The sequence below is a fragment of the Hermetia illucens genome, chromosome 5 (genome assembly GCF_905115235.1).
Source record: "Hermetia illucens chromosome 5, iHerIll2.2.curated.20191125, whole genome shotgun sequence".
In the NCBI taxonomy this organism is placed as follows: domain Eukaryota; kingdom Metazoa; phylum Arthropoda; class Insecta; order Diptera; family Stratiomyidae; genus Hermetia; species Hermetia illucens.
In genome coordinates this window covers 21,169,050-21,193,384 of record NC_051853.1, presented here as the reverse complement: position 1 = coordinate 21,193,384, position 24,335 = coordinate 21,169,050, and the positions used below count along the sequence as shown (strand labels likewise).

The window sequence follows — 24,335 nt, the reverse complement described above, 5'->3', positions numbered from 1 at the left end:
TCGGCGGATTGCATAGAGTGCAAGAGGTCAGGTCGAGATAAGTCTTAGGTCCACAGAATGCAAGAGAGCGAAAAAGGGATTCAACCACGAAATAAAGAGGAAAAAGGCACGCTGCCGTCAGTAGTTAGTCAGTGGCATTAACTGAGACCCAAGGGATGTTTTGCATAAGTTTGTTACCAAAAAACTCGGTGTTAATTGATAAACCTGCTCCCTGGAAGCAGTGAAGGAACTTTCTCTGTTATGAGTAAAGAGGGTAGATGACACCACCAAATACTAGTCTCCGACGTCAGCGTTGATTGTGTTACATAACCCAAGATACCAATTCAAAACCACTTCCGTACTTATGCGATATTTCGCTACAACCTGGAGAAGTTGCAAAAGCTGCAAACTTTTCACTTTTATGGTGACCATGTTCATGTATTTTTTGGCCTTCCACAGGAAGGTGGACGTTAAAATTTGGCAGTCCATAAGGATAATATTGACAGTAGGGAACGAAGACATGGCAGACCTCTCCTCAGATAGGCAAGCACGCCAGACAGCTACTTAAGATATCTAATTGGTAGAACTAGCCGCAAAATCGGACAACGGTTGTTGCAATGTTGATGAGGATGAAGAAGTGATGTTTACTTATAGTTAATGTGTGGTCGCGGTGTTTCTAACGAAAAGGTTTAAGGAATTGAAACGTAACACTGTTTCCGCGAGGAACAACTTGTTCCCGAAATGTCGATATATGCTGAATGAAATAATTGCTATTAGGGACGGAGAGATGTTTTAATTCCTTATTCATCATTACTCGTTATCGAAGCCACCTTCGTCTTACAGAGCTAGTTCTCTTTTAGGGAACTCCTCAGAGCCCCATTTGCTGACAGAAAATCTCTGCTTGCTATATCTATAAAGACTTTATTGCTGGAAAATCCTAAACTGGTAAGCAATTGTTAAGGGCACATTAATAGCAGTGAAATTAGTTCGCATTTATTTTTGGAAAGTTTGTCAAAATGAAAAAGTGTAGCTCTGAATGAAGGACATCCTACCACAGTCAATTCTAATACATCGAATTTGTAATTCTAGAATTCTCACATCTAAGATGGAAGTCAAAAGTAATAGTTGGGGTCCTTTTTCGTCAGAGTGATGGATCATACTTCCACTGATTTGTAAAATTGTTAAGTTGCTACCCTGTAAAGTCCAATCCTTATTGAAGAGTTTCAAGATAAACAATATCTATTGTGCTGGTAAATGTTCAAACCGCAGCTCACGAAGGGAGACATTCCCTTAGTAGTAGACCGAATTAATGTTTTCTGACCTTAAAGGTCCATACCGGGTTCCTGTCTTATGGACCCATACCGCGTTTTCTTGAACTCACATCCTTCTTTTCATCACTCCTATGTAGGCATTTCCTTTCTCGATGAAATTTGAATAATTGAGCAAATCCTACGTGCATAAATTTACATCCTCTATTTTTAGACTCTCTCGGATCTAATCTTTTATTATATTTAGCTTCGACGATTCAATGCTGTGACAGATAGGCATTCAAGCAAGAATTGATGCGATTCCACACCATTGATCCAAAATCCGCAAAGCTCCACATTAATAACCTGCTCCTGACATTTGCTGTCTATATTCTGTTCAACTTAAATAAAGGAGTAAAAGTTTGGATTTTCTGAAAATTAGAAACCATCCTTGAGCGAGCAAGCGAAGCCAAATTTTAATAGCTGTAATTCATCAAACGCCCACTAGGTTCCGCTCTTCCATTAGAAATTCATCACGAACAAGTAGTTACATAATATCCTGAACATTCGGATCAAATATTATTCGATTTTCTAAAAATGACACTACATACCGCATCTGTCTAAAACCCTGAAAAGGCGTCGAAGTATCTTTACATTGTATCCTCCTCATTTTCAGTGATAACGGTTGAGTCCTTGAACTTAACTTTCAAGAATTTTCCCTAGATTAATTCGTCATTCAGCAAACATTGTTCATCTACAAAGTCACAAGATTAGAAGACTATCAACTATTGAACGCGAGGCAGGATATCCCTTTAAACTGTTCGAAAAGTTTATTTTTAATTTAAGGATCCCAGCATACAATTCAAGGACTTCACATTCTATTCTATCTATACTTCACATAAATTCATCCTAGCAAAGGGCAAGACTTAGGGAAAACTTATTTTCCTCTTCCGAAAGTTTAAATTTGTTGTTGCCAAATTAGGGATATACTTGAAAAGGGTATTCTTCGCTTAGAAGGAAGTCTTATTAGAAAATCCATATGCTATAAAAACGGGAAGGATAACATACGAACAGGACGATATGAACGCTTTCTAAAAACTAACCGGCACTTGAGCAGCTGATGAAAAGAAAGTACAGACTTTTCTCAGAGATAAAAACGGACACCGGTTCTGTGAGGAACTAGATAACAAGAGTATGATAAAACATTTCTGCAGTTCTACGGTGTTGAAAGGGGGAGGGGGAATCTTTTTTAGAAGAAAAGTAAAACAAGGTATAACAACGATAACGATGACGACAAAAATGTCAAAACTTTTAAGCTCCTTTTTGGGAAAGTCAGGGAATATGGTTGTCATTAAGAAGTGCTTCCTTGTCTATAAGACAAACATCAAAGAAATGTTTTAACATGACAGTTGACATGGATTCCTCACTCCAAATGGGCGTAGAATTTGAAATTTAATATGAAGGATGCCGACAACAAGGAAAATATCCTTAGCTAAGCAATTTCTTGTATCGGAAAGGGAATCAATATGTATTACTTCCTATAATAAAATACGCATTGAAAAATTGACATCGTTTTGGGTTCTCACGCCAGAGAGACATGAAAGGGATCAATTTGTGATATTATCCGTGGATTTCATATGTAGCAGAGAACGACTGAATGTTAGGTAGGACTAGTTAGTGCTATTCATTGCGACCAAAGGATATCTATTGGCATATATCGAGTTACCAAACCTCCCATGAGGCGCACTCCTTCGTGTGCATATCAGCCAATGGAGAACTGCGTTATGAAATTGCTTCATGCATTAACACAAGCTGAATGAAGTGGCGTTCCACAACTGGTGTTCTTTGTGATCGACGTATCAACAAACGTCTCAAATCTAAAATTTACCGGAATGTCATCCGTCCTGTCGCACCCTATGGCTCTGAGGAAGTGATTCCCTTAGATCGTCAAGCGAATGAGGCACACTATTTCTACCGGAGAAGGACTAAACACTAACAAGTTAACTGACGATCTTACGGTGGCTCACCTCTCTCGGCATTAGAACTCATTCCTAATGGATATGTCCCCTTCCCCTTTTATTAGTATGGCTCATAAGAAGCTCCAATCGCTACCACCAGTTGATGCCAAAATTTTCAACAGAAAAGCATTTACCACCAAGCAAAAACAAAAAAAAAACGCCTCCGGGATAAATTACGCTTTTGAGAAATTGATTTCAGGCAAACTCCCTTGGGATAAACCACTTTTGGGGAAACCACAATTATCGCATTGAATCAAGGTTTTGGGAAGGGTGCTTCGAGATACCTGCCACCAAGGTAAGCTGGGATGCCAAAGGATTTGTGGCAACCTCAGCGTGTTTATGAAATCAACCCCGATGATAGCTGGTCGGCAATGATAAAACTCTCATTTGCCGTTAAGGCAACAGCTTACTCTTATCAGTAAAACATCAGAGTTCGATAGTTAATGTTGCAAACAGCTTGGCCAATGTCTGGCTGCTTCTAGGTACTCGCTCGATGGAATGATCGTTTCCGAAACGGATTCAAAGAGGTTTTGGAAACCCCCCCCCCCCCCCCCCCCTTAAATTCGACGTAAAAGGATGTAACTCACTATATGTGAGCATTCGCAGTTCACACCTTTCTACCAAATTTGGTGTGAATCGCTATAACTGTTTCCGAGAAAAATGCGTATAACGGACAGACAGACAGTAAACCGATATTAATAAGGATTTGTTTTACACAAAACCTTAAAAACCTCTTGGGCATATTCATTGAAGTCGAAGGTAACTTAAAGGTAGCGATTTCTGATACCCCAAGAGAGTATGAAGCCGATAATCAGTTGAATCTTGGAATGAAGAAGACGCACGTTGTAACGTGGAAAGGTCTTGTGGCCTTTTGGCGAACGACAATGTCCGTGCGTGACTAGTTACTATCGGCAAACTTAGGATCAACTTAGCGCAGAAACCAATTTATAGGTAATGTCTTCGAAACGAAATCATAGTGGACGCTAGGAAGGCTGGATATGTTATTTCCACTAGGAACATTATGTGGATTGGCTACATGTTGCCTTCGGGACACTGGGCTGGTAGTGTGCATTGAACCGGTGTTAGCAGACCGCGTTGCCTTGAGCGAGCGCTGATCCGCACGTGAGTTCCGGGATAAACTAATCGTAGGTCAGGTTTCAGGGAATTGGGGTAAGGGCTGCATCCCGGAGGGTACACCCGTTCCCGACTATTGCGGCCCGCTCCATTGCACACGCTGCGCTGGAGAATAAATCTAATTTTACAAAAAAGTCGACGAAATAGCAGGGAAGGAGAAAGAGCTGACAGCGTTTGGGCGCAGCACAAAAATGAGCCGTTCACCGCAGCGACCAGCGAAAAGGCCAGCGAGTGTTGCAATACCCGATGTGACACTGGGACGTCCAGATAAAGAAGAAGTTTTACTAAGTGGCACCACTGCCGGTGCGTTTACGGAAACTCCAATACCCTGTAGTGTCTTTGTTCCGCAAAAAGCCCAGTTAGAATCGCTAATCCTGAATAAGTGGATTCGGACACGAATCAAGTGGAAGTGGAGTCGACCTTCCTAGCTAAAGCCGAAGAGGAAGGGCTCATCAAAAAATTCACAGCAGTGGTGAAGCTTATCCAGTCGGCAACGTTCCTCCACAGTGTCAAAGACGGGCTGATGGAACTGGAGGAACTACTGGACCGCATCTTCTTCTACAGTCGAACATTGAGAGCAGCGGAAGATACGCGGAATGCAGAAACAGCCGCACTTCCCGCTGAGAACACTGCCAGCGCCAAACGGATTGCACAAAACGACTGGCAACAGTACATTCTGCAAAGCTGTCAAGGGGTTACTGGGGGAGAAGGCTCTTGTTTCTAGTCTAGAGCCTATGTGCTGTCAAGAAGTAGTATGGAAAGTACGAATGCTACAGGTGTCTGGACTATGGACATACGTCAGCAACTTGCCAGGGACCTGACAGGAGGACAGCATGCCAGAGATGGTAAGTCGCCAAGCGAAGACCGGTAATGAAAACCAAAGCTGCATTCTCTGCAGGGATCGCGGCGCGTCTGGTGAGAGCATCTCATACACTGCGGGTTAGGAACGGTGTCCAATGTTTAGGACGGAACTAGAAAGGAATAGGGCGTGAATAGTATGATCCGAACAGGGACCCAGCTTTATGGCATCTTGATGTATCGGGTACCACTGCTTTCTGAGTTCGGGATGGCGTTAGATTTCGTGTTCTTGCCGAAGGCCGAGGGAATGGCTTTGTATGGATTCTGTGTTTAGGGATAACCTTTTTTAGCGTTTACCTGACGCCGAACGAGACGATACCGGAATTTCGGCGCCAGCTTGATGCTCTGAAGGTTCGTGGTGTTTCTAGCGATTATTTATTTCAAATAATAAAGCTTGTTTTTTTTTATTCGTTTGTGGTGCCTAGTGCTAACAAGTCCACTGATGAAGAGAACAAGTGGTTCCCGAAATATCGGTATTTGCAACATAAAATTCTCCACTAGCGAATAGTTAACAAGTTTTATTATTTCAAAGTGAATCCTGGTTTGTGCTGGCTTTAATATTAGGATCCTTGAATGGGACATGCCTCAGCCAGACTCCAGAGAAAAACGAATCCTGGAAATGATGAAGAGAACCGAGATCGTAGTTTTAAACATGGGAAGCATCCCTGCTATAATTTTCGCAACGGAATCCTGCAACATATGGAAGACTTATCGACAAGGGACCCTTCGAAGTGGTTGCCGCTACTTGCCGGCGTGCACCAACGCGGCACTCATCACATCGGGTAATTCGTCGTAGAGTCGCGCTGGAGGGCACTTCGCGGTGTGGTAGCTGACACTGTAGTAGACTCAGCAATGAACCAGTGAGGCTTCCACGCCTCGGAGGGGCCTCAGCCGTGACAAGTCTTCTATGTACTGTTGGATGGCAGAAATTGCCGACCTACGGACGGAGTGTCATAGTTCCATCATTTGGCACAACGTTTGCACGCCGACGAGGAGGTATGCTCCACAACGGCAGAGTATAAATTAGTAAAAAGGAGACTCTGCAGTGCGATGAATAAAAGCAAAGCACGCTGTTGCCAGAATCTAGTCAACGAGGAAAATGACTTGACTATAAGTTTGTTACTTGCAAAATCGACGCCCTGCGGAAACCCTGCATGCTAAGTATCGACTAGATGGACCGCATTGTTTGGGCATTATTGCCCACACATTTCGTACGGGTTGATGTCAGCAGCTTGGGAAACTTCGAAGATTGCGCTCTTTTCTTTATAAGAGAACTCGAAGAAGCAAGCGACGACGGCTTTACGGTTTCTTACCAGGGCAGAGGCAAATCGTCAGACGCTGCCTCACCTCTGCCCTGGGAGCAGCATGACCGTAGCGGCTCGCAGATATTGAATGCTCCTTTATATAATTCGTAGAATACGATATGCCTACGAGTTATATTGAGCGCAAATCCGCCTTATTGGCCAGAGCTTGGCCAGAGCTGAAATATTCTATTATATATACATTAATATTCTATTATATATTATATAATATATGAGAATGATGGGGTCCGAAGTCCGCATCAACTTAAGAAGAAACCGTAAAGCCGTCGTCGCTTGACTTTTTTTGAAAGTTTGGGTGCAAGCCCTAAGGGGTCCGTGGACCATGAAAGAGGGAGTAAGTTGCTCCCCATTTGGTCCGGTCCAGCATTAAGTTGATGCGGACTTAGGACCCCATCATTCTCAAATCGAAGAAACATTTATCACCATGAAACACAAGAAGACGTCAGGTCCTGATGGAATCCCGGCGGCAATTTACAAACTGGTGTTCCGAGGAGGGCCAGACTTGCTGCTCGGCTCGTTCAACGCCTTCCTAAAGGAGGACATTTTTCTTGTCGCTGAAAGGAGGTGCTCTGAGGTGGCGGGGAGGAAGACGGGGCGGCAACCCTGTCGGCTGAACCAAAACCAAGTGGCCAAGGAGAACCTCCACGTGGTGGCACCGGAAGACGCTGTATCGCATTGGCTTGCCGGCCGTGATGCAGTAGGCGAATGCTCCAAGGCCTAGCAAGGGCGATCAGACCCGAGTCTGCACGGGGACTCATCTGAAGTGGCTTCGGTCACGAAACCTTACCAGGGGTATACTGGTACCATGGGAACCGAGGTAGCCCCTGGACTCTTATACTTCAGGAGAATTCCTGTCGTATCTGAGTACAGCTCGGTTGGTTGCGGTTGGCCCCCTTGTGGGAGTTTCATGGGGGCTGTGGTTGTGCTCAAGCGAGAAGAGACCTTCGGGCCTCGACGTGGTGTTGCGTATCAACACGGGTGCCGTACTCCATAGTTCGGTAGAGATTTAGGTGATGCTTGCATCCACCAGTATGATTGCCAAGCCATGCACTTGACATAAACTGGTACCGTTATGCTTGCCTAGCGGGGCTCTGATTGTGGTCACAAAATCAATCCGTGTCTGAAGAGGACCGTAGGATTAAGTCTCAAGACAGGTACCTACGTTAAACACCGAGGACTTCACTGTCGCTGAAAGGAGACGAAGCTCGGACTAACCAGCAAAGGAAAAGAAAACCCTGAACTACCGACCTCTGTGTTTACTTGACAAGGCGCGAAAATACTTGAGTAGACTAGTAGTGCTAGATTAGACAGCCTGAAGCGACGCATGCTGCCGGAGATTTATTCCCAAGGTAGTTGGGGTTCAGAAAAGGGAAATCCACGGTGGATGCTGTTATCAAGGTAGTGGATGCAGTTCATCGAGCCGGGTAACACAATCGGCAATCTCTACGGATAATGATCCTCATAAAACTTGATGTCAGAAACACCTTCAATTCCATAAGATCAACAGATATGCTGGGCCCATTAGAAAACTTATTGAGGGATTATCTGAAGGACCGCTCCCTGCTCTATGATACGCTAAAGGGCTAGAGAAGGCTGGAGATCACGTCGAGAGTAGCACATGGATTGATCCTATGGCTGGACCTCTGGAACGTTTGCTACGAAAGCCTGCTAAGACTCGACATGCCAGACGAGTCGCGCCTGGTTAGTTATGCAGACGATGTTGTGGCACTTGTGAACAAGCGCAAACCAGACTTGGTATATTGATACAGCGGGTAAGCGGATGGCTAGCTGCTCATGGTTTCAGCTTGGCACTGGAAAAAACTGAAGTAGTCATTTTGACCAGAAAGAGAATCCCGACCCTGCATCCCACATCGATCGGCGAGTTGACTATAGAGTCAAAACCAGCGGTTAAAAACCTTGGTTAAATGCGCGTTTGAACAAATCAAAGCAGCAGCGGGCAGGGCTGCAGCTGGAGTTTCGGCTTTTAGTCGGCTAATGGCGAATGCTGCGGGCACGGTATCTACTAGGAGACGTATTTTTATGAGAGCAAATCAAATCCATTCTGCTTTATGTAGGGAGGTATGGGCTGATGCCTTTGACAAGGAGGTGCACCGTAAGTGCTTTCTTCAGGTGCAGAGACGAGGAGCTTTGCGGGGAGCGACTGCTTATTGCACTATCTAAGAACCGGTTGCCCTCCTTGCTAAGGAATTTAAAGCGATTTACAGTCGCAGGGGTGAAGATTTAAGGGTAGAAAACTTCAACGCACACTTATTGAGTGGCAACACTCTTGGCAAAACGAATCAAGAGGAAAATGGACTGCGCGGTTCATTGAAAATTTAGAACCGTACGAATAGTCAGTTTGATTACTTTCTTACCAAACTTCTAAGTGGGCTTAAAGGTTTTCAGTCTCACCTGCACAAGATTGAGAAGGCACGATCTCCTGATTGTATATTCTGCAATAGAGTAGCAGACGACGCCGAAAACACCCTTTTCTCTTGTCAACGGTGGGACGGCTTTCGTCAGCAGCTTTATGCAGACACAGGGGAGCTCTCTCCAGACAACATTATCAGAAACATGATGAAGAGTGTTTGCAGAAGGGGTCGTGGTGCGCATTATGTTTGGATTCTTCTTGTTGCGAAGAAGTTTGAGCTCGATCGGCGGAGAGACCGGATGGCAACGGGCTCCTTGCACTAATAACTTGCTTCCTCTTCGCTTCTCTCGTTGGTGAAAGAAATTCCCTGACCTGAAGGTTCCCGGGATCGGGAGAGCGATGTGTCAAACGGTTGCAAACTAGTTCTTTGATTATAGGGATGTGTTTATTTGGTAGTCCGACGGGGTACTGTTGCGGGAGTCCAATACTGTGTGCCTAAATGCATTCACTTGCCTGACTACTAGAAAAAGGTATAATTTCATAGGTCATAGAGGTGTTTTTGGAGAAGTTGATTATGGAACTACCCCAGCGCTTTCGAGAAATAACGAATATATATTGGGTGAAAAAGCACGCTATCGTTAGTGGTCTCACCATTCAAATATTTTCTAACTGTCAGTTGGGGTTATTAGCACTGGACCGCCTTCCTTATTTTGGGTTCGGGGGGCATTCGAGTATCGTTTGTAATAATTATGCTGACAGATTGGCTTGACAGGGGTCAGACTCCGCAATAGACGAGAGACAACTTTTGACGTGAAGTCATTTACTTTTTGGTTTCGTTTTTAGGATAATGTCCAAAGGATCCACGGTGAAGATTCGAAAAATTTCAACTTTCGCAGGTGAAAGGGGGGGGGGGCGTCAAAAATGTGAAGGACCCAAATCAAATGCGGGCAACTTTTCTGTCTTTAATGAAGAAGGACCTCAGCTTAATTTCCAATGTGATGCTATACGTGCAATTACCAGTTAGAAAAAAGGAGAATAAGTGGGTGGTTTTCGGTGTACTATTTTTGATGACAGGACAATGAACAGAATGTTGAAAGAATACTTCCTTGTGATGTCAGTAGAGGATGCTTTTCCATACAATATGATCACTAGGATGAATGAGTGGAAGCCGTAAGGTTCAAACTCCCCTCACTGTGGAATGCTAAACAAAGTGTTAACATCACACCCTGTATGATTTTTGGACTTTCCTAGAATATAGGCTGTGGATTGTTTTCGTACTTGGGCTGGTACTACATTATGTGTAGAGTAGTGTGTTTGGTGGAAAAGGATTAGATTCGGAACTTGCTTTATTTTGGATGTTTTTAAGCAATTCCGGAATGCTGTCTGTACATTCCCTAGTTGATATGTTACAGAACTCGAGCCTCGTGGCAAACTTTCCTCTGTGGAAAGCCGTGATCCTGCTAAGCGAGGCGTTGGCCCTAATACCAATATTTGAGCCCTTCCTGGAAAGTTCAATTGAGCGGGAAAGAAGAGAGGGTTGGGGAATTGATTTAATAAAATGTCTTTATGGCTATTAAACGTTATTACAGTTGTGATTCAACCATGATGAATTGTCATATGAGTTTGAGTGAAGTGGCATTCACAGCCCAACCCAACAAATGTGGTTGCGATGGCAGTTTAGTGTCCTGACTAACTTACTGAAAGGCACTGTGTATGAGTTCCGCTGGATTATTGACGTATCATGCATTTTAAATCCCTTGCAGACCAGCACCGCAACCATCAAGGTGAAGTTTTATTTGAAATTTCACACAAAATTCCATATAGTGGAACTCCCGATCCCTCCATAATTCATGCATTTCTCTAAGGAAAATCTTTATTTCCTCCTCTGGTTGCAAACGGTTCCATTTCGTAAAGTTTGACGCTTGTCTGAAAAACGGAGAAAATATGAAATCAACTCACCTCAATGGTGCTGTCACGCAGGTAGATCTCCTTCACGCTGCTGGGACTCTTATCACGGGGACGATACGTTATTCGGTAGCCAAGAAACTCTCCCAAAATAGTATCGGGCGGTGGTGGTTTCCATGAGATATAAATCGAAGTTGATGAAGTGTTATGTGCTATCGTTGTCACTGGCTTTCCTATCGGAACTAAATTGGAGAGAACGGAATAAAGGAGTTAGAAATAATTCAGTTAGAGGGAGGAGCTGAGATCAAGAAAAAGTTATTGAGAAAATTTTAGTTCAACATGCTGGCCCTAAGTGAAAATTCGTGTCATTTTGATCCAGGTGGAAAGGATGAAATCTTGCATCGTTGAGTATATACGAGTATGAAATATTTACAATTTGATGAAATATAAATGGTGGATGAGTGGGGCAACTCAACCTGGAGATGGAGACGGAAGTTGTGTAACAATAGAGCTCCGCCGGCGAATTTGAAGAGTTTCATAAAATAACTCCTGCCGGTGATGTGGTGATGTAATCCAATTATTGTGTGCTCAAAACTCATTCAAAAGTACTGAGGAGTATTTAATAAAACAAGGAAACCGTTGAAATGACAAACTTCTGAGATGAGTTCTCGAAAAAACATGGGAGGAAGCCATTTGGCGGTATCGCTTTCAAGGAATTTCACGGGGACGTTAGGCGAAGGTATATGGAAATAGATATAATTGCAGGTGGTTGCCTTGTTGTGTTTTATCAAAATGTTCGCGAATGTCCTTTTGAAAATTTACTTTTGTATAATATCTGCTGATTCTCAAGGTTTCTATGGTTAACGAAGATGTGCTTCCGTGAATAAATAAGCTCCTTGAATTTGTTTAGGGGCATAAAGAAGGCGTGTTTTCTTTCAAGATATTTAGCAAATTCAGTGACCTTCCCGGAAGTCCTTTCGGTACTCATATGTATTGATTCCTTGTATGTTGGGAAATGGCAATCGGGAAATATGACAGGACTCCACAAGGGAGGTCAAAATTGGCTTCCTTCTCAAATGGACTGACTAACTGAACTACTAGTTGCAAATCCACATTGAATTAATGTTCACAATTAATTTGAAAAATTACACAAATAAGAAAGGATTTGGTTTGATCACTTGGTTGAACAGATGCCCACACCACCTCAGGTCACTTTCCCTATTTGTTTGTTTGGTTTTGTGGAACTACCATAAATTATTACATGTGGCAACATATGGCAGGGTTTTATGCGAGCCATAATGGATGCACTAATGAGTGCTGCCGGTAAAAACTCCGAAACATTTTGAATTAGAACAAATTGCCAAAAATAAATCAAAGTGAAATTAATTAAAAACAAGGTCCATTAGAGCTCGAAAATTTTAATTACAACCGAAATCATGTAGACACCAACACACATACGTGATTCAACCCTCTACCGGGGTTGGGGGGCCTTTGGGTCGGGACACGAGCTTTCGGGCAAAGTGCCACAAGACTGGTTACAATCCCGGTATTAGGGAGGCACTTTAATTTTCTCAGATTCTGTTTTACTTACCTTCCCGTAATGTGACAATATAATATGACTCTTTGGACGGAGGACTAATGCCCAATTTATTTACGGCCAACGTTCGAAAACTGTAGACCGTAAAAGGAAGAAGGCCTGTCACCTGATATGATGTGGTATTAGTTTTTGTGAAAATTCGTGGTACTTGGTCCCATGGTCCATTCTCTCCAACTCTAATGAACCCAAGTCGGGATAGTTGTGATGATGACGATGATGGTAATGACAGTGGGTGCGAGAAAGGTGCACAATCACGACCGATGCGGATAAGGGTGAAGGTATCCGATGTGATCCCAAATGGGGTTGAAATGAAGACGAGACGCACGTAGATAGCATCAGTTTGGTTAGCATGAAAAGAGATAGAAATTTGAAATTAGTTTGCAATTAAAGTTTGTCTATCTGGAGGTGGGTTGTGGAAGTATGTAACAAACGGAAAGCCTGATAAGTACATATAGATAGGTGGCTAGCTAGGGAAGAAATTGGTTCAGATATTTGGCCTTGTTACTATCAGCGAATAGATTTGCGATTTTTTATGAGTTTATTAACGACGATTGATAGTTAGTGGCTACGACAGGGCGCGGATGTGATATGGGTTGGGCCGATAATTGGATCTGAAAGTAATTTATTTCACAAATAATTTAAAGCACATGTTATAATCGAAAAACTCCGCCGTAGCCGGTCAAAAGCCCGGTTGTGAAAGGAGGAGGGATAGACAGTTTCAGTCTGAATGGTTGTACGCGACCGCAGCGTCTCAGGGGTTAGGTGAGGAAAGTTCAGGAACTTTGCAGTCTTGCAGATTACTCACAGAGGAAGTTTTTGCTACACTTGGCAGTTAGGTATAAAATGCAAGCCCAAAAATGAGGAGAAGGAGAAATTTGAGGTCCAATACGGATAACTGGCGTGAGTCGTCTTGGTGACTGGGTCGGGTTCCCGTAATGGACAGCACGGCGTTGAAACCGCTAACCGTGGGACGGTTCGACGTCTAGGCGCCACGATGATCAGGAGCATTGCTCCCACTGTTGGAGCTGTTTCACCACAATCTGTGGTGACCACTTCAGCAGGTTCGCGTAGGCAGAGGGTGAAGTGGACTGAAGAAATGACCCTCACGAAATAACGGCGCGGGCAGCTACAATATCCTATCGCCCCTTGTTCCGACAGAGTTCCGTCGAGCGTTTCCCGCAATCCGTGCATGTGACTGTGCAGCGAGTAGCAGATCAGTACTGCTTTACAACTCGCAGCCACACAACCCCGGCTACCATCAGGGAGCGTTCGACATGAGGTCATCGGAGAAACTGGTTACCGAGAGTCGATAGGGGGAGAAACGGTGGCACCAAAAACACCACGCCGCACTGCAGGCAACAGTTTCAGCCCGCGTCAAAGCATTCTTTTCCACCGTCCAGCTGAGGTTTCCGCTGAGGTCCAGGACCAATTCCAAAGAGTGTGTATTTAATTCCCGGAAATAGGTGCTTTACATAGACTAGGTACTTCCAAGCTCTATGCATCTCCAGCAACTGAGAATTCTTTTTCAAATCAATGATGAGATTACATTTCGACTGTTTGCTGATATGCTGCTGCAACTACAATCCCTTGTGTATTGTGGTGCAGTTACGCATGCAAACGGGGTGTACATTTTGTTTCATCAAATATAGTCATGTGGGCTATCAAATGAAAGATCCCAGTTAGTGTTTTCCAAAGTCGGTATTAGTTTTGACATTTGTTGGAAAGGTGGGGTGCGGGAGGTGGAAAGTAATCATTTCTTCAGCGAAACCCTATCACATTTTAACTTCCCACAAAACATTTAAACATTTCAAGGCCGGTATTGAACATTGTAACTTTACAAAACGATCATTAACTATGCTTGTTGTTGTTTACATATGGTTTTAAATCACGTCGCATATTACGAAACGTAATTCTGGCGCTTGTTTCTAGCTAAAGCGAAACATTCCACATGCTTGTATGCTTGTATTGAGAAGTGGAAAAAAACATTTAATAATTAGGTATATTTATCGTGATTATTTCCCAAAAGATAGTGGTTCCTGGCGAAGATCCATCAATTGGAGTTATCTCTTTGCCAGGACTATCTAGCTTCTTCACTAGATGGGTTCACATCTACTTAGCAATTACATGTAGTGCTTTAATTTTGGATACCAGGCGCTTCACTACGGCTTCTGAAACGTGATCATATAGAAGATATTTTTTTGAGAATTATAGAAGATGTGGGGAGAATTTTAGTAGGATCAGCCAAAGCCAGCGATCGTTTCATTGAGGTCTCGGTGTTTCGGCTACAAACTTAAGTAGCCTCTGGACAGGACCATAGGCAAAAATGCATTTCATTCCGGCGCATATTGCTGGTATAGCGTAATAGAATGAGGCTGATCCGTCATTTCATTCGGGACCGGATTTTTACGCCTCCACAGAATGCAGTCAAGCCGTCATTTCTTTTTGTGTTTATTTCTAGCTTTAATTCGCATGTTACCTTACGATAGATTCGGACGACACCCTTATGGCTGTTTGTATTTCAGGCTCCTATGTGGAGCCAGGTATCGATATGAGGACACACGAACTTTTATAGAATAATACGTGAGCGAAATATTTCAGTATTCCAAGAAACCCCGCCCTCCAAGCGCGCTGAACACTTCGATGAAGCTTGAACATTTGCGGACCGATCTCCACGGTTAAATTCGCCATCTTTTTAGATGTTTGGGATAGCTTTCCATACTTGATCATCTCCAACCACTCAGGATGGTCATCGACCATTGGCAAATCCATTATGTCTTTACAAGAGTAGCCTTCTACAGTAGTAATTGCACCAAATAGTCAATTTTAATGGATATAATTATGATTCGTCAACGGATTAAGGATCGTCTTTGCTCCACATACGGCTATTTTGTTTATCGACGCAGCCATTTATGATAATTAGAAATAACTAACAAAAGTCCTCATCTTCAGCCAGTTTGAAATAAGCCCAATGAGCAAAACTGCGTTACAAACGATGGTCATTTTAGTGACTTTCGAAATTTCGAACTGCATTTTATAGGTAAGTAAGCCAATATCCCTACGTAAAATTTTCCTTGTAGTCAAGTCCAAGGGCCTACAAGTTGAAAATGGCGACAATTCGGCAGCAATATTCTGTTTGATATGCACATTTCTTGGCTTGTTGATGGTTTTGAATCGAGAAGAGTAAAATTAGTGCCAAAACCATCAATAAGTATACGAATTCCTTGCTAGCTAGGCCGATTATTTTGACCGTAAAATGGACAAATTGCTCTTTGAACTTCGCGAACAGATTTAATTTCCCGCTCGCCAACAAGTAGATGATAGACTCAAAATATCCTAAATTCCAGAAGTGTGCCGTGTGAGTTGGGGCTTATGAATACACTCAAAGCCTTCCCTGCTTGTCGTAAGAGGTCACTAAAAAAGAAAGAAATTCGTGGGATAGCACCCTGTAAAATTTGAAACTCCACTGTCATCGAAACGTCAACAATGCCTCAGATAGGGACCGACCTCACGACAACGACCTCTGACTATAGACGGACTAGGATTAGTTTCTGGAAGTGCGCACGCTCCTCGACAACCGCAATGAGGGTTCTGAGAATGCTTGCTTTCTCCAACTTGAGCGGGAATTCCAACGATATAAACTGGACATTTGGTGCCTAAGCGAAGTAATATGGTGGGCGTCTGGACAGTACTCTTCTCCCTCTTGCCACACATATGGCAATGTGCTTGTACTTTTGAAAGCCAAGTGGTGGCGCGAATCCGGCGAAGGGTTGCTTCTGACTTCTATCGCAAGGCGCACCCTCTCAACCGGGGTGCCACTTTCTTCTTCTAACTTCTAACTACAAAATTCCGATCTAGGTTAATGATCATTACAATTGAACAATGCAACGATCAACGGATATTTCTGATAAGGTTGATTGGATTTCAATTGGCGGACGCCGTACGAGTAATCAGATCGACCACTTCACGGTCAGCAACAGATTTAGGAGTCGTCTTCTGGATGTGCGTAACAAGAGAGTCGCTGACATCGGCCTCGGAAGGAATCACCATTTGATAGTCCCTTATGTTCCCTTCCATGTTGCGTCCGGCACTTCTCGCAGGGTTAGAGAGCTACGACCCCCTAAATTCAACATCGATCGCTTTTATGACCCAACTGTCGCCCAACATTAGGAGTGTTAGCTTGCTGATCGAACAGCATATCTACAGGGTAACGCGCCTGAGAATATTGGTGAGTATTGGGTCTCTATCAAAAATGCTTTTTTCTCCGGTGCTGCACAGGTCGTCGGCCACGTCCTGAAGGGGCTGACTCCGGAGTCGTGGAAGCAGATCGATGAATGGAAGGGGTTGAAAGCTCCACTGAACGCTGTGAGTGATGGTGGGCGTGACGCGCTCGATCTCCGATGCCGAGTGAAATCAGAAGAAGTTCAGCGTAGTGTACGCCGTGACAAAACTGAATTTGCTACTGCGCTGGTCAGGAAAGTGGAAGATGTCGCAGATCGTAATAAGTTCAGAAGTATATATTGTATCAGGAAAGAGCTTTTCGTGGTCCAGTGATGGACGGTCGATTTCTCATCCACGATGATGAACAACTGAAGAGGTGGAAAGAATACTTCATCAGGGTTCTTAACCGTATTACATTCCATGAAGTTCCTCCCTTTGTAGATCAAATGGCTAGTCACCGTAACATACCTCTACGGACTGTTTTTCCAAGCAGAAAAGAAATCATTTCGCCCAACAATGCACGCAAACGGAGTCGCTTGGCTTGACGGCCTTTGCAGATCTGCTGCTTCCACTCGTTCGGAAATCGCTAAAATAATCCTGGAACTCACCAAAGAACATCTCGGAAGCTTGAGCCTCAGAGACCAGGCTTGGTTCCGCTTCGGATCCTCCTGCCTCGAGATATCTACACCCCATGGATCAATTTGGAACAGTGCGCGGAATTTAAATTTTCGCTGCATCTGCTCTTCATCGATTTCGAGACAGTTTTCGGTAACGTGAACAGGGAGTGCCTCTAGAGTGCTCTACGTAGGAAGGGCATTCCGGAGAAACTAGTAGTTATTATCAGAGCAACATATGATGGCGCCAAATACACCGAGGCGGAATCTCGGAGGGTTTTGACGTCCAAAGCAGAGACCGCTAGGGTTGCATCCTATCATCGATTTTATTTCTTCTTGTTATTCGTGATGTTCTTCATGCTGCCTTGTACGGAGGCTGTGAAGGAATTTAATGGACTATGACTATGACATTTCACACCTCGACTACACTGATGACATCTGTTTGCTCTTTTACTTGTTCATGGTCTGGATTTGGAAAGAAAGGCAAGTCGAATTGGACTGAAAATAAACACCAACGAAACTAAGGTTCCTCAGTCGCCATCGCACTCTTCCTATCTGCACTAATGGGCAGAGCATCGAGAGCTTCGATTAATTTGTATATCTAGGATGCGTGGTTTCTGCCGATGGTGGCACCGAATAAAATGTTGCCCGATGGAGGGTTAGATCCACTTTCGCTGCCCTGTCAAAAATTTGGAAATGGAGTTATCTCAACACCAAGATCAAGTTGAGACTGTTCTGTGCTAGTGTTCCTTCTGTGTTCCTATATGGGAGTAGCACATTGAAAGTGAATTACATGTTACTGAAAAGCTCCAAGCTTTCGTCAATATTTGTCTGCTTCGTATCATCGGAGTACGCTGGCCTAACACTATCTCAAACGAATGACTTCGTCGGCCCACGGTGTCCACTCTCCAAAATGGCCGACGAGTGGGCCACGGATATACTGTGAGCGTCAAAAATAAGTAAACACCCATCTTTTTTGTATTTAAACTTTTATTGCACAATGTTTATTGATAGAAATTAAAATGTTTTATCATAGCTTGAAAGGCTCATATAATAGAAGTTTATGTCAGCACAAACACTTAAACAAAACAAAACATTTTCAAAAATAATTCATCTTGTCTTAAAATACTCATGAATTTACGCGTCAAAAGAAAGTATACAGTGGCAACACTTCTCGTTTTGTTTTTAATTATTTCCGGGAATCACACAAATTTCTTTGAAACTGTTTATAAGTGAAGTAAGCAAATATAGTGCACTAATATTTTTCGTAGATTTTCTTTGTTTTTGTTTGAATAAGTGCAAAAGTATAACATTTAAGATAATGGGTAAGCAAACCACAAACGAAACACGAAAAATAATTTTAGATTTACATAAAGAAAAGAAATCTTTGCGTGAAATTGGAAAAATCGTTAGAAGGAATCATTGTACGATAAAAAAAATTATAGATAAATATACGACTCGTCATACTATTGAAAATTTACCGCGGTCTGGGCGACCTAAGAAGCTTACTGACTCCGAAGTGCGGACAATTGTACGAGAAGTAAGGAATAATCCAGTTTCAAGTGCAGTAAACATATCAAAGAAAATAGCTGAGACTTCAGGCAAATCAGTGAGTGCAAGCACAATTCGAAGAGCGCTCCACAAAAATGGTCTACATGGCAGAGTGCCACGTAAGAAACCCTATATTTCTAAAGCGAATCAAAAGAAGCGTATAAAATTCGCCAGAAAGTACCAAAATGAGGCTCCACACTTTTGGGAAAACATTTTATACTTCGATGAGAGTAAATTTGAAATATTTGCGGCGGAAAAGCCACCAAAAATATGGCGAGCGAAAAATGAAGCATTTCTCGACAAGTGCATTACAAGCACCATAAAGCACGGTGGAGGCTCAGTTATGGTCTGGGGATGTATGGCGGCATCCGGAGTTGGAAATCTAGTTTTCATCGAGTCTAAAATGACTAAAATAGACTATTTAAATATACTGAGGGACAATATCACTCCTAGTGCTGACAAATTGGGGTTGTCGGGAAACTGGATCTTTCAGCACGATAACGATCCGAAACATACGTCCCACATTGTTAAGGAATGGTTGTTATACCGAACGCCAAAAACCCTTGATCACCCACCGCAGTCCCCAGACCTTAATCCTATCGAGCATTTGTGGGAGCACCTTGACAGGAAAATCAGACAAAGAAGCATTTCCAACAAGGACGACCTAAAAAGGGCTTTAATCGAAGAATGGAACAACATTTCTCCAGATATTACAAAAAATCTTGTCAAATCAATGCCTAAAAGACTGAATGCTGTTCTAAAGTCACATGGAAAACAAACTAAATATTAAAAATTATTTCTAATTAATTATTGGATATTATTTCTTAGAGAAGTAAATTCTGTATACTTTCTTTTGACGCGTAAAATCAGCAGTATTTTGAAGCATTAATAATTTTTTGAAACGGTATTTTGTTTTGTTTAAACTTCTATTATATAATACGTTTAACCGGTGATGAAGCATGTTAATTTTTATCAGTAACTGCTATGAAATTGAAGCTTAAATACGAAAAAATTAAGTGTTTACTTATTTTTGACGCTCACAGTATGTTTTCATTACCTCTCTTATAGTAATTGATATGAAAAACATGAAACTGAAATAATAGTTTTTTAATCATGTTTGCACAACAACGCCCTGGAAATTTTGTTAATCTTCTAAAACGTAAAGCAATATCCAAAGTCCATCCACTCAATTGTGCACTAAACTCATATTTCACAATGTCACAAAATGTTTTCCCACCATTTGCAATAACCAAAATTCAACTAGCGGGCACAGAAGAAAATTGCGGTCAGTTGAAGTGTTAATCAAGGATTTTTGGGAGCAAAGGTTGTTTTCTATTTCGACATCTAACCAGGTATTCTGTCCAGTTGGCACTTATAGCAGACAACCATCGAACGCGGCAGCTGGTAGAAGTAGCTATAATATCTACATACATAGTATATCCGGAATCTGCAACAATCTCGCTTTTACCACAATTCCATTAATTTTCGTTTTGAAGGGTTTAATTACAGGTTACACAGGTTGTGGTCATAGCAGGAGTTTGTCCGAGTTTTGAAGTTTTTAAACGATGCTTGAACTTTTTGTATAATCATGTGTTCGGTATCTATTACGTGTATCGGAGGATTTTTTTATAGTTATTTCATGGTATGAATAAAACTTTATCGGGAAAAGTTTGTATGCATAACTTGAAGTTATGAAATAGTGAAATACCTTTGGGGGACTAAAGGATTGGGATTTTCAAAACTGTTGGAGGAATTTTTTTTAGTAATTCTTGGCTATGAAGTATCATGAAATACTTTCAAATGACTTTTTAAAGATGGCATGTAGTATCCGCGGTTTTACGGAATGCGAATCCTTTTGTTTCTTTATTTTTGCTCGTGTTGAGCCTTTTGGGGAAATTCATTTACATTTCCCATTTTCCTAGTGCACAGTATTTTCATTCAGTTATACCACCCTACTCCACCAATTCGATCCCAAATGTGAAGTTCAGTTAGTCATTTTAAATAATAATAATAATAATAATAATCGTTGGCACAACAATCCATATTGGATCAGGGCCTTGAAGTGTGTTAGAGCACTTCATTCAAGACCGTAACGGTACACTAGGAGGCAATGTGGTCAGCATTACGCTCGGTCATTTTAAATAATCACCTTAATTTCCACCTAAGACCTCTCAACATTCTAATCTCCAAAAATCTCAAATCCTGTTTAAAAATGACATCACTGTATATGTTTTAAACCTGAAAAGTTCATTGATCTTTTTTTATTATTGCTAATAGCATCACAATGCAGTGTAAATGCCTATGCCAGCGTGCAATGAGGTGCATTTTGTCTAGCGGGACGATACCAGCAATGGTGAGAGATTTGGATATATGATGTTGTGGAGCTGTGCGTGCTAATATTTGCATTGGCCTGATTGAATGCGGGCGATTAGTAAAACGAAGCTCCTGAATACCTGAATGTGGGAGTGAGAGTTGGGTGATTGAAAACGAGACCAAAAGGAGTTTTTTGTTAAAGAATCGTGTTGATTCGGTCTGGTGATTGATAAGTATTTTCAATAACTTATAATTCCGAAGATTACAGGATTAAAAACTCCATACTTAAGTTGAAATTGGACTTATTCACTCTCCCTTCCAGATGCCCAAATAAGAACAGTAATACTATATTTTCCTCGCTTACTGACAATATGTTTCCACACCCTGTGTTTAGGGTTATCTAGTCGGCCTACAGGGGTTTGGTTTTATGCCATATTAATTTTGCTTCCTGCAGCCTCTGCTCCTAGAAAATAATAATATGAGCTATAGACCAAGCGAGTAATAAACACAATATCAGGTCCTCGTTCACAATTCCAGCCTGGGGCTAACTACGTTACTCGCTTTTCTCCAAAAATCAACAAAATATAGTTCATAAATTTACGCCTACGGCGACAATACCAACAAACACAATGTCGAAAACCTCACCAAATTACGTTCTGCGGTTATCCTAAGCGCACGTAGAGTGTGAAGTAATTTTAGAATATTAGCATTCTCTAACCAACCAATAGCAACACCACAACATTTAATTTCAATTAATCCGTTCCATTTTAGATAATATGCATTGCTCACTGCTGGGGAATGTACGAGTACGAAGGATATATTGAACAGTTTTCTATTAAGTTGAAAAATTATGGAATGTCAATGCTTTGGGGATGGTAAACCCATTTGAACCGAGAACTGTCTATACGGTTGGTGCACTTCTGAATCGAAAATGGGATCCTGCAAAGAGTAGCATGAGATACATTTAGAGTCCCCAATCAGGAATTCACAGGTGCAAGTTATTTTGAATGTATGGAATGCCAGCTTCATTAAGTGGATATGATGGCAGAATCGAGTTTTTGCAGGATTCGGATTGGTATGTTATGTCCAAGTTGAAGAAGTAGGAGGAAGAGATATCACAGAATGAATGGCCAGGGAGTAGCTGCAGGGAACTAGATAGAAACAGTTAATGGTTGCTGAATGTAGTAGTAGTATCTTTCCGTAGACAATTAACTAAAGTAACAGCATATTACTACATTTTGGAAATATATCAAAACGGGTAAGCGTTGTTGGGAATAGTGCTTAGCTGGATGGGGGACCAATTAGGTTTACTTTTAATTTTCTTTTCCTTTTATTTAATTTAACTAACTACGTACTAGTTGTTGCTTTTTGTTTGTCCCTTTGGACCTGGCAAGCTAATAGTTCAGACAAGATCTGATACTTCCCATGAAGTACGCCAGGACTGAGGCAGGCCCTTAGCCTATGTCGGCAGAAACATATTATGGTTTATGCTAAAAAAAAACAGCCAAACACAGATTTATTAAGTTTAATTCTTCTTAAGGTTTTGTGTGAAACTATCGCAGTTTGCTCTGGATGACATGCTAGCAAGATTATAATTAATCTCACCGTGCCCTCTCTCCAACCCCTCCTTGATGGCAGAGATGAGGCACTTTCCCGCGCGCTCCAAACGCTCTTGCCATCTATTTAGAGATCTCTCCCTTTCGGCGTTCTTCGTCTGCGATAAAGGAGAGATAGAATTCGCATTGTATATAGTTGTCATCTCATCTGCCAAGATGTCAATAGGCATCATTCCAGAGATGACGAATGTTGCATCATCTGTTCTTCTGTAGACTGAACTCAGTTTGTTAGGGTTAAATGTAATCTGCAATACCTTTCCCCAAACTGGAGCCACATGGAACAGGATTGAACTCACTACCCTAGCTGTAAGCAACCTGGAAGCATGCCGTGGCCCTCCCATGTGTGGCATCAACCTTGCTAGGGCCACGCTTGCAGTGGATGCTTTGTCATGAACATACTCCTCCGTTCTTGTAAATAGCTGTTGACAATAGCTGTAAGATAAGCGGGAACACCAATCTTCGCCAGAGATTCTCGTATTAGGTTCCAATTGGCCGAGTTGAATGTATTCCTCACATCCAGGGTCACCACCACACAATATTTGCTGGTACAACCCCTTCCGTAAATTGCATTTTCGGCCAAGCCAGTAACCATTTTGATGGCATCAATGGTTGATCTGGTTTTACGATACTCCTACTGTCGATCTGAAAGGCCCGCTTGGTTCTCGACGACTGGCAGTAATCTATTATAAATTACCCGCTTCAATATTTTCCCGATATTGTCTAGAAGACCCCCTGGAAATTTGCCAGCCATAGGCAACACCATCAGCTTCTGCCGCTCCCATGGAGCAGGAAGATAACCTCGGACAACCATGTTTGGCTTTGCTGTCGCCTATTCGACTGCAGATCTCCAGCAGCTCGTCCCTGGTGACTGGTGGAATCGCGTCATATTCAGGTGGCGCTGGAAAGTGCCAGTGACAAGTGTTTACTATACCTTCGATGGCCAAAACTAATAAGCATCGCCCCCGTGTGTTAGCCTCTTTGCTGCCCCACTCGATGGCGCATGCATTAAAGTCACCGGCTATCATCTTCGGACCTCGTTCCCTTGCGTCGTGAACAGCTCTTAAAACTCAGGCAGTGAAGGGCTCCGTGGGGGTAGCAGCAGTAAACGAATATATCGCTTCTTTTGCCCACACAAAATCACTAGCCGCCTGACCCCTATATTGCCTATACTGTATGGCATTACGACTGCACGACCATATCGCCGCTCCACCAGTCGAATCTGTGACCTATACATCACCGTCAAGATTGCCGTATGGTTCACTAATGATAGCAATTTCCATTTGCTTTGTTCTTTGTTGAGTCTTGGCCAGATTACTCCTTTCACAGACTCCTTTACTTTTGTCAATCGCTAAGCTCCCACGGGCTTCCTCCTTTGCCGGGTTTGGTATTGGAGGAGATCGCAAAAATGATGAGCTCTTCCTGAATGGATCTATTTGCTGCTGCTGGAGTACCTCCTGATCAGATCCGATGGGTGTCGAAATCACTTTTTTTGACTAGCTATCTCCTTGCAATTGTTGTTCTTGGCAGAGTTATGCTTCATTTGAACACTTTCTTCTTTGTAGTATTAGATACTACGGTAGCCAAGTTGGCCA

At 42.5% G+C, this 24,335-nt stretch overlaps 1 protein-coding gene across 4 annotated transcripts in view; it reads right to left on the bottom strand.

Annotated features, from left to right (window-relative positions):
- Window positions 1-24,335, bottom strand: part of LOC119656717 (tyrosine-protein phosphatase 99A) — a 588,033-nt gene that overhangs the window by 389,665 nt on the left and 174,033 nt on the right. For all 4 annotated transcript variants that reach the window (XM_038063239.1, XM_038063240.1, XM_038063242.1 and 1 more), the window contains exons 5-6: window positions 12,426-12,607; window positions 10,889-11,076 (exon numbers count right to left, since the gene is read on the bottom strand). In XM_038063239.1, the coding sequence (XP_037919167.1) occupies window positions 10,889-11,076; window positions 12,426-12,607 (370 nt within the window). The remainder of the gene's footprint in view (window positions 1-10,888; window positions 11,077-12,425; window positions 12,608-24,335) is intronic.